Source organism: Nicotiana sylvestris, chromosome 4 (genome assembly GCF_000393655.2).
Source record: "Nicotiana sylvestris chromosome 4, ASM39365v2, whole genome shotgun sequence".
In the NCBI taxonomy this organism is placed as follows: domain Eukaryota; kingdom Viridiplantae; phylum Streptophyta; class Magnoliopsida; order Solanales; family Solanaceae; genus Nicotiana; species Nicotiana sylvestris.
Genome location: NC_091060.1, coordinates 42,267,721 through 42,279,205, shown reverse-complemented (window position 1 = coordinate 42,279,205; position 11,485 = coordinate 42,267,721). Strand labels below are relative to the sequence as shown.

Genomic DNA, 11,485 nt, shown 5'->3' with positions numbered 1-11,485 from the left:
TATAATTGTAAATACTTGTTTTTACTATTCTAGCTCTAAAAGTATCCTTTGTACTATTCTATATTACTATTATAACTATTACTTTTACTATGTTTTTATAAAATAATATTTTATTCAACTTTTTTTTAATTGATAGTACTTTAATCCTTCAACATACTTGATTTATTATTGATTTTTTTCATATAATATAACTAGTATTATATTATTTCTTTTGATGGTTAGTTACAACCTACTGTTTTAGTTAACTATAATATTAACGTACTATTTTTTTAATTCATTTTTAAAACTATCTATTACTATTTTAGGAAATGTCTTTATTTTACTTTAATTTCATATAGTTTATGACCCGCTCTTCTGCAAAAGAGTTGGCCAATTATGATCCTGAAATTAAAAAATTTTGCGATTGTGTAGGAAAGGACAAAAATATCGTCTCAAAACATAACTTGTAACAGAATGGAGCACCAATTAGAAGATGATAATAATCCACTACAAATTCCACCACCAGCTCATGTAGATGAGCAGTTTGATGAAGTGGCGCCAAGACCAGCAAATAGAATCCTAAGGGATTATGCTAGACCTGATCGCTTTAACTGTGAATCTAGTGTTAGGAAACCTCCAATGACAGCCAATAACTTTGAAATCAGGACATGCCTGATTCAAACAATTCAACAGTCTTGCATTTTCACTGGTAATCTAAGTGAAGATCCACATAGTCATTTTATTGACTTATTAGAATTTGTTGAAACCACAAAGTATAATGGAGTACCTCATGAAGCAATTAAGTTAAGGCTATTTCCTTTTTCTTTAAAAGGAGAGGCCAAAACTTGGTTACGAAGTTTGCCTCAAGGTTCTATTACTACATGGAAAAATGACTTAGAAATTTTTAAATAAATTCCCCTGCTAAAACAACAAAGTTAAGACAGGATATATCTAACTTCTTACAGACTGACACTGAGTCAGTTTATCAAGCTTGGGAAAGATTGAAAACAATGTTAAGGAAATGTCCACATCATGACATTCCTGGACATATGCAGTTGTACATTTTTTTATCATGGTTTGAAACCATCTTCTAGAAATGTTGTAGATGCAGCTGCAAGAGGTTCCATAACGGGAAAAATCACAGAAGAAGCATTGTAATTGCTTAATGAAATTTCTGAAAATGCCATATAGTGTTCATCTGAGCGTGTAATCATTAAGAAAGCTTCTACAGTAAATCAGGTGGATGTTTTAAATACACTAACACAATAGATTGTTTCTTTGGCACAAAAATTTGAATCTTTTCAGGTAAATACACAATAACCAAGCCAGTTTGAGACTTGTGACTTGTGTGGAGGAAACCATCTAAACCACGAATGTCAAGCAACCAATCAAAATGATGAACAGGTCAATGTCATCGGTGTAATACCCCAAAATATTTTTAAAGTACTTAAGCTATTAAGAAAGTTTATGTGCGCTAATTATATTATTTTGTGCGCAAAGACGGACTATTAATATGATGGATATCAATTGGATATGATAATAAGTGTACGAAGTATATTATAAGTGATTTGGGGTCTAAGGAGAAGCTTAAGTCTAAGCCAAGTTGGAAAATTTCAAGATAGACTAAAATTCTAAATGAGCACACACAAGATCATACTTTGGACGAGCATATCCACATATATATAAGGTGGTATGTGATGCACAACCTATCAAATAAAGGTCTTTGAGTGTAGTTTCTAATAATTCAAACCGTTCATCATTTGGACATTGGTACAGTAAGTTGTGATTGATTTACTGAAGGCAGGTAATGCTATGTTTTGGGGCAGAGGCAAATCGTGGTTACCAAATGCGATTTATAAGTCGTATTCAACACATGCGACTTACCTAGACAGATTACAAAACGCGAGTTTCAGCCATTTTTAACACATTTGGAGCTATGGAGCTCGGATTGAAGCGATTTTTGAGGCAATTTTCACCATACGGATTGGGGTAAGTGATTCTAACTCGATTTTGGTTAAAATACATGAATCTATTGTTGTTTTTATTCTGAAATTAGTGAATTGGGTTGAAAATGGTAGAAATTCTCTATACCTTAGATTTAAGATTTGGAGGTCGATTTGTTGTTTGAATTTAGTAATTTTGGGATGGTGGGACTCGTGGTTGAATGGGCGTTCATATTTTGTAACTTTCGTCATGTCTCATTCCTTATTTGTCTAGATTATTTTTATATGATAATTTGGTGCAATTGCTACTTGACTTTTATGTGAACTCTGTGTTTGTTTGAGTTGCTATTTTTATGGAAATAATTTTCATTATTGATTTTATCTACATACAATTTAAATGAGAAATTTAGTTAATAAGATGAATAAATCTATTTATTTCATGAAGTTGTGAATTAAAAAAAAGTGTTATCGCTTGATGAATTTCTTTTCAGTTCATGTTGTTGAAATTGATATTTGAGTTATAAAGGCTGTAAATCTGTGACGACCCAAAGGGTCATCACTTGCTTTCAGTTGATTTCTATGTCTCCGAGGCCTTGAAAAACTTATTAGAGTCGCCTCGATTTGCGTTTTCAGTTCGGACACGTAGCGGAAAGCTTAAATATGAAACTCTGTGAAAAATGCTAAGTTTTGATGTTGAAATGAATAAATTTGACTTCGGTCAACATTTTAGGTAAACGGACCCGGATCCGTTATTCGACGGTCCCGGAGGGTCCGTAGAAAAAATATGGGACTTGGGCATATGCCCGAAATCGAATTCCGAGGTCCCAAGCCCGAGAAATGAATTTTTAAGTGAAATTGTTTTAAGAAATTATTTAAGGAAACTTGAAGTGAAAACCGATTAGAAAGCAATGGTATCAGGCCCGTATATTAGTTCTGGCGCCCGGTACAGGTCTTATATATGAATTGAGTCATTCCTGTGAATTTGGTTAAAAACGGACGTCGTTTGACGTGATCCGGTCATTAATTGAGAAATTTGATGTTTAAAAGAGTTTTGAGAAATTTTATTGATCTTGAGGTTTAATTCGATGCTCGTGATATTATTTTGGTAATTTTTGAGCACACGAATATGTTCGTAGGATGATTTTGAGGTTGTGTATATACTTGGATTGGTGTTTTGAGGGCTCGGGTAAGTTTCGAGTGGGCTCCGGAATGCCTTAGGCTTAAAAAGTCAGATGTTGCAGGTTCAGGAAGTTGCAGTCTCTAAACCCTCTCGTGCGGTCCGCGAGAAATCGTGTGCGACCGCGGAGGGGCCAGTGCGGCCACGGTCGCCTTTGTGCGGTCCGCGGTAGAGGCTATTGTGACGATCTGGCCAATTGTCTCATGATTTACCACTCCATTTCCCCTATTTCAGCTTATTTACGCTTCGTTATCTGTGTTTTATGTGATCGGGTTGATTAGTTCGAATTCGGAGAGGATTTGGTAAGAAATGAGACACGTAATTTCTCTTAAGAATGCCTAAGTTGGAAAAGACAACCGGATGTTGACCTATTTGTGAGAAGGATCAGAAGTGAGTTCCGATGGTTCAGTTAGCTTCGGGAGGTGATTTGTGACTTAGGAGCTCGATCGGAATGGGTTTTGGAGTTGCAGAGAACATTTAGGCTTAAATTGGCGAAGTTGATATTTTGGCGGTTTCGGTTGATAGGCGAGATTTTGATATAGGGGTCAGAATGGAATTCCGAGAGTGACAGTAGCTTCGTTGTGTCATTTGGGATGCGTGTGCAAAATTTTAGGTCATTCGGACGAGATTTGATGGACTTTTCGATCGAAAGCATAATTTAAGAGTTCTTGGAGTTCTTAGGCTTGAATCCTATGTTAAATTGGCGATTGATACTGTTATGAGCATTTCGAAGTTTTGAACAAGTTTGAACGATGTCATGGGATGTGTTGGTACAATTGGTTTGAAGTTCCGGTAGGTTCCGGGATGTTTTAGGCCGAGAATCATAGCTGTAGCAGGTCCAGAAGGGTTGCAGGCCTCGGAACTCACCTGCGTGGTCTGCACCAAAAGGAGTGCGGCCGCGGTATGTGCTAGGCGGACCGCAAAAAATGAAGTGCGGCCGCGGTAGGTGTTGTGCGGACCGCACAAAATGATGTGCAGCTGCGGTGAAGAACATTTCGCTGGTCCTACTTCAGAAGCTCATATTTTTTGATCTACAAGGAGTTTTGAGATGATTCAAAAAATAAAAGTTGTAGCCCTTCGTGTCAAGTTTCCAGAAAGGTAAAGATATCGCAATTTGGACATCTGTAGCGAAAGTTATGACCAAAATACTAAAGCTTGTCACTGCGGTAGATTTTGTGCGCCCCGCGGAGGTGGAGATCTGTGGGGTAGTCTACAAATACGAGGTTTTGGATTTTATTTGATATTTTGACCTACAGAGCTCAGATTTTGGCAATTTTTCGAAGGTTTTTCAAGAAATTCATCGGGGTAAGTGATTCTAACTCAGATTTGGCTAGAGTACATGAATCTATCATTGAATTCATCATTTAATTCGTGATTTGGGATGGAATTTGGGATGGAATTTGGGAAGAAAATTGTGAAATCTTTCAAAAATGTAAAATGATGATTTGAAGAACCAAATGGTATCGGAATTGGATAATTTTCATATGGTTAGACTCATGAGAGTATAAGGATTCGAGTTTTGTGAATTTTGTCAAATTTTGAGATATGGGCCCGGGGGTCGGGTTTGACCAAATTCTAGAATTTTGTGATAATTTGATTGTTTTCGCTTGGGCTTTGTTCCCTTAGCCTATTGTGATGTATTCGTTCTGATTTTGGATAGTTTCAACGCGCGTGGAGGCCGATTCGAGGGACAAAGGCATCGCGAGATAGAGATTTAGCTGGTTCGAGGTGAGTAATGATTGTAAATGATGCTCTGAGGGTTTGAAACCCTGATTGCACATCGTAGTGCTATATTGAGGTGAGACACGCGCTCGATGATGAGCGTGGGGTCTTTTACTACTGGGGATTGAAACTTAGTCCGTCCCGACTGATGATTTTACCACATATTTGACTGAAACATATTTGTTATCATCATGATTGGGGCTAATTTCCATATTTGGGCTTCGTGCCAACTATTTGAACCCTTTGGGGATTTTGACTGATTTTTCCTCACTATACTTGTTAAAATTCGTATCCTCGGTCATGTTTCGCTCTGTTTTAAGCGATTCGAGCCAGTTTTGTCATACTATTCCTAACTAAGAGGAATTTGTGGGCTGAGATCCCTACCTTCTATTATTGTGCCCGAGAGGCTGTGAGGTTAATGACTGAGAGGGGCTGAGAACCCAATGGTGAGGATATTATATATGTTATGGATTGGGCTGCACGCCGCAACAATACTTATATGGATCGGGTTTCACGCCGCAGCACTATAGCGTTTGGGCTGTAGGAGCCCCTCCGGAGTCTGCACTCCCCCAGTGAGCACAGTCGACTATCTTTATGGATCGGGCTGCACACCGCAGCGATGTACGGATCGGGCTGCATGCCGCAGCGGTTATTCTGATTTCTGTTATTATGAGAGATATATGGGTCGAGAGCTGAGAATGAGCACCAAGTGATGAGAGTTATCCCGAGGAGATGATACTGTTCTGAGTGATTGACATTGTGCTCGAGGTGTGGATTTCTGCTTGTTATTTACCTGCTAGATTTCTGTTTTACCTGATTTATAGAGATTTCACTTGGCGTCTTCATTGATTTACTGCTTTAAGTGATTTTTACTGCTTGATATAGAATTACTTTGTGCCTTTACATATTTTCTTGCTTTCAGTCATTATTTATAATTATTACTCACTAAGTCGGAGTACTCACATTACTCCCTGCACCGTGTATGCAGATTCAAGCATCATAGAGTCCGCTCCTGAGTGTTGATCCTCCTAGTCCAGTCAGTGTTTTTGGTGACTACGAGGTAGTTGTTGGCATTCGTAGCCCCATGCCTCCCTTGTCTTACTATTTTCATGTCCTTGAACTTCTATATCAGATTTCGTATGTAGTAGACCGGTATCCAGATTTATTAGTTGCTCATGACTTGTGACACCCCTGTTTGGGCTATGTCGGGATGGTCTACTGTTGTTATCGTTACTTCCACAAAGTATGGTTATTATATCATGTTTGAGAACTATTTATGGTATTTAACTGTTTAAATGAGGTGTTGTGCTTTGGTCTGGCTAGCCTTGTCTTCATGAGAGGGCCCATCATGACCGGGTTCGGGGTTAGGGTCATGACAGCTGTGCGGCCGTAGTCGCCTTTGTGCGGTCTGCCCAGGGTGCTGAACTGCAGGTCTTCAGTGTGGGGCCAGCACGGCCGCAGTTGCCTTTGTGCGGTCCTCTGTGGAGGCTGTACGGTCGCGGTCCATTTGATGTGGTCCGCACTAGGGGTGTGAGAGGGGTATAAATAAACGGGAATTTCAGTTATTTTTCACTTTTCAAAACCCCAAAACATAAGAGGCGATTTTTCAAACAACCTTTCTTCTCCAAAACGTTGGTAAGTGATTTCTAACTCATTTTCTTCACTCCTTAACTTCTTTTAACATGATTTCAACTTCAAATCAAAGATTTTCATGGGGGAAATTGGGTGTTTTGGGTAGAACCTAGGTTTTCTAAAATTGGGGATTTGGACCTCAATTTGAGGTCCGATTTCAAAACAAGTTATATATTTGGATTCGTGGGGGAATGGGTAATTGGATTTTGGTCCAAACCTCGGGTTTCGACCACGTGGGACCGGGGTGATTTTTGACTTTTGGGTAAAACTTTAGAAAACTCATTTTCATGCATTAGGGTTGATTCATTTAGCACTTATTGATGTAATTAAGTAACTTGTGACTAGATTCGAGCGGATTGGTGGTGGAATCGAAGGGTAAAGCTATAATTGAGACTTGAGTGGTGTTCAAGGCATCGAGGTAAGTGTTTGGTCTAACCCTAGTTTGAGGGATTATGAGTTGAGTCATACTTGCTACTTGCTTCTTGTTGAGTACGACGTATAGGCATGGTGACGAGTATCTATACGTTGGTGTCAAGCATGACCGTGGGTCTTACATTGGAAGTTGTTGAGTGTCCTTGAATGACACTGTGTATGCTTTAATTAATGATCTTCTATGATCGAGCATTTCCATTAATTGAACTGAGTATCAGCTAAGTGAGATTGGTTATAGCTGATTCTCCCTTGCGGGGATGACTATTTCGATATCGTTGTTCCCTTGCCGGGAAATTATTATATCACTTATGTTCCCTTGTCGGGATTTCTTGTGATTGTGTGATGAACTGTAAATAGGAGCAGGTGGTACGCCTACCACAAGATATAATGAAATGGGTGCAGGTGGTACGCCTACCATAAGATAATAAAATGGGAGCGGGTGGTACGCCTACCACAAGATATTATGAAATAGGAGCGGGTGGTACGCCTACCACAAGATATTATGAAATGGCAGCGGGTGGTACGCCTACCACAAGATATTATGAAATGGGAGCGAGTGGTACGCCTACCACAAGATATGAGAAATGGGAGCAGGTTGCACGCCTGCAACAGGATGGAAACTGAAAGTAAAAGTTGTCTTTACTTCTCTTTATCTGTGTTAGAAGTTATATTGTTAGCTTCCTCGTTATTTTTTGTTATTTTGTTTTGTCAGCTACCCCCGAAGCTTGTTCCCCTTCCCCAGTTTTAATTGCTTATTACTTGTTACTTTCTGTCATATGTTATATAACTACACAGGTTTATCTAGAGTCTGGTCCTAACCTCGTCACTACTTCGTCGGGGTTAGGTCAGTCATTTACTAGCACATAGGGTCGGTTGTGCTGATACTACACTCTGCACTGTGTGCAGATCCCGGAGTAGCTTTTGGACAGTAGTTGGAGGGCTTTCTTCAGTCCACTCGGAGACCCAAGGTAGATCTGTAGGCGTCCGTAGGCCCTGGCATCTCCCTCTATCTCTATTTCCTATTTCATTTCCTTTGTTCAGAAAAGTGTATTGCATTTCTTCAGACCATATATGTAGACACTCTTAGACGGTCTGTGACACTGTGACACCAGGTTTTGGGGTATTTGAGGTTTTAAAAGTTGTAATAGACGTAGCCTTCAGATATTTCATGGTTATCTTCCGCTTAATTATTTAAGTTCTGTTGTTTTATGTTATTGCACGTAATTGTTAAAAGGAAGTAATTTGGTAAGGAATTAGGTAGTTAAGGGTTGGCTTGCCTAGCTCTCATCAGTAGGCGCCATCACAATTCCCGAGGGTGGGAAGTGCGGGTCGTGACAAAATCATATTGAGGCGAAGTGTTAAATTGTGAAATATTATTTTGTTGAGTTTTCACTCCCAAATATTTTGTTAGAATTTTTGTGCGCATTATGACCAAGCTGTGAGCTTATTATTGTGGAAAAATAATGTATTGTTGATTTATGTGGCAAGTTGTAATATTTGGGCACCTGATGTGCAATTTGTGATATGTTGTAATATTTGAGCACTTGACGTGAAACTTGTGATATGTTATAAGATTTGAACACTGGATGTGAAATTTGTGATATGTTGTAATATTTGAGCACTTGATGTGCAATTTGTGATATGTTTTGATAAGTGATCACTTGAGGTGCAAGTTGTATTATGCTGCGATAATTGGGCATTTGAGGTGCAAGTTGTATTATGTTGTGATATTTGGGCACTTGAGGTGCGATTTGTAAAATATTGTGATATTGATACGCATGCGGTGATATAAGGCCATGGTGTTGAAACGCATGCGGTGAGACAAGGGTGGCTTGAAACGCGTGGCTAGTAGGGGAACTATTAGAAGTCATGCGGTGTGATAAGGGTGGCTAAAACGCGGGATGCTATTTCGGGGAAAAATATTTTCTTTAAAATTATATGTGAAGGCTCCCGCGGTGATATACGGAAATGAGATATTGTGAATTTATTTATGATTTGGGACTACGAGGCGGTACCTCGGGAGTTCCCTGTTGATATTTCTTTGTTTATGTTCTTGTGTTTGGTGATTTTGTTTCATTAATATATAAAATCTTATCTTCTTTCGTGATGTACTAGTTGACATTATTATTATTATGTGTTTTGTGCTCCTTGTTGCATTGTGTTGGCTTTGACTTTTTAGTACGAGACTTTGAAGATTTATATTTTTGGTTTTTAGTGATTTTCAATGATTAAGTTGTTTTAAATAAAAGAAATTACTATTATGTTTTAAAATAATAAGTTTTACATCCAAATCAATATTTTATATGATGCTTTAATTTAAGTGTAATGTCATTTTCTTCACTCAAACTATTTGTAAAGTAAATTGATCGTGCATATTTTTTTATATATTGATATTTTTGGCACGTGAGTTGTCCGTGCAGTTGTGATACAAATATGGGCACGAGGTGCCATGAAGATATGAAAGTGGTCTGAGGCCCGTATTATGAAAAATATGAAGGTGGGCTGAGACCCGTATTTTTATGATTATGAAATGAGGTGTCACAATGTGACTTTTATTTGAAAGAATTATATTCAAAATATTATTTCAAAGAATTAGATTCGAAAGATATTTATTTGAAGGAAGTATATTCGAAATATATGTATTGGTGAGTATTATATTCTAAAGATTATTATTTGGAAAACTTTTAGATGAAAGATGTGTAATTGAAGGATTTGATTAAATGGTTGTACTTGTAATCATAATTTGTTGAGCAATATTTATGGTGTTCTTGTTGTCCTACTATGTATGTCACTTGTTGATTATGAAAGATTTGTAATTGAAGGACTTGATTAAATGGTTGTACTTGTATTCATTATTTATTGAGCAATATTTTTGGTGTTCCTGTTGTCCTGCTGTTTATATCACTAGTTGATAATTGTTGCTATCATTGCTATTTGTTTCCTATTATTTTAGTATGCTATATTGCACAGGTTATTAGATGTATCTTGACTGTACCTCATCACTACTCCACCGAGGTTAGTCTTGATACTTACTGGGTACCGATGTGGTGTACTCATACAACACTTTTGTATATTTTTTATGTATAGAGCCAGGTATTGGAGATATAAGACTCGGACAGAGTTAGAGTGTGATCGTAAGGATTCAAGGTAGGGCTGTTTAGTCATCGCAGTCCCTTGGAGTCTTTCCCTCATATTGTACTGTTAATTATTATTCGAGCAGTAATGTATATTTAATTTCCTTCAAATCATTTCATGTATTAAGTTAGAGTTCGTGACTCAGTACTACCAGTCTTGGGAGTTTGTATCTTTATTTTTGCTGTTGCTTTCGATTATCCTTTAAAAGAAATAGCTTGAATTGTTATTATAACCGGCTTACTTAGTCTTAGATACTAAGTGCCATCACGACTCATATGGTGGGATTTTGGGTCATGACAATCAGATACAAGCCGTATCCTTTTGGAAGTCCATTAGCTCAAAATAATCCAGGATTCCAATGGAGCAATGCAAATGGTGCTGAAAACTCTCAAAACTACCAAAAGCAACAGGTACAGAGTCCACCTGGATATCAAAATCAAAATCGTGGACAACACAATTGCAGGCCTTATCTGCATGCAACTCCATATCAGTAAAGGCCTCAACAAGTCCATCCAAGTCTTGATGACCTTTTGTACAAGTATATTAAGGTTACTGATGAAAAAATGGAAAGTCAAAATTCAGCTCTAAAAAATCTTGAAATTCAGTTAATCCAATTGGCAACTCTTGTGACTGAAAGGATTCAAGGTCCTTTACCGAGCAATATAGAGAAAAATCCAAAAGAACACCTTAAGACCATTGCCTTACGGTCAGGTATGACTCTTGATGAACCCTATGCAAACAAACAAGAAAAGAATCAATCAGAACAACAAGTAGGCAAGGGTGAAAAGGGCGAGACACCCTCTCAACCATCACAAGAGAAAAAAGCCAAGAAAAAAGAAGAACAAAATTCTAAAAATTTGACTTCTTCCATGTTAAAATTCCTTTCCCACAAAAGATGAAAAGAGAAAAACTTGATAATCAATTTGCAAAGTTTTTGGAGATTTTAAAACAAATTCACATTAACATTACTTTTACTGATGCTTTATTGCAAATGTCTTCGTATGCCAAATTTTTAAAAAAAAAATTATCAAGCAAAAGGAAATTGGAAGAAGTTTCTGTGGTAATGCTTACTGAAAAATACAGTGCTATACTTCAAAAGAAGCTACCACAAAAATCCGATGACCCAGGTAGTTTTTGTCATGACCCCAAAAACCGGTCGTGATGGTGCCTATCACATTACTAGGCAAGCCAGACCAATTATAGACCACAACCCATTTTCATTTTAAATAAATCATTTGCTAACACGGTTTAATTACCAATTATCATAATAAGTGTTTTAAACAGCAAGATAGATATGCGGAAGTCAACAAGACATAGAAACCACACAACCCACACTGATCTGGTGTCACAAGTCTAGAGCTTCTAATACAAGTCTGAACAACCTACTACAAAGATAGTCTAGGAATGCAGAAAAATAATAAGATAGAAGGGAGAAATCGGGGTTGCAAATGCCATGCAGCTACCT

General features: G+C 37.8%; 1 protein-coding gene and 1 non-coding gene across 2 annotated transcripts; one reads left to right on the top strand and one right to left on the bottom strand.

The window, feature by feature from the left end:
• Positions 1 to 453: 453 nt before the first annotated feature.
• Positions 454 to 891, top strand: LOC138889474 (uncharacterized). The gene has a single exon (XM_070172784.1). The coding sequence runs from the start codon at positions 454 to 456 to the stop codon at positions 889 to 891; it is 438 nt and encodes a 145-aa protein (XP_070028885.1).
• A 20-nt stretch (positions 892 to 911) lies between these two features.
• LOC138890917 (small nucleolar RNA R71) lies at positions 912 to 1,018 on the bottom strand. Its single transcript, XR_011407280.1, has one exon. It is a non-coding gene; the product is annotated as a small nucleolar RNA R71 (small nucleolar RNA).
• Between the last annotated feature and the right edge of the window lie 10,467 nt (positions 1,019 to 11,485).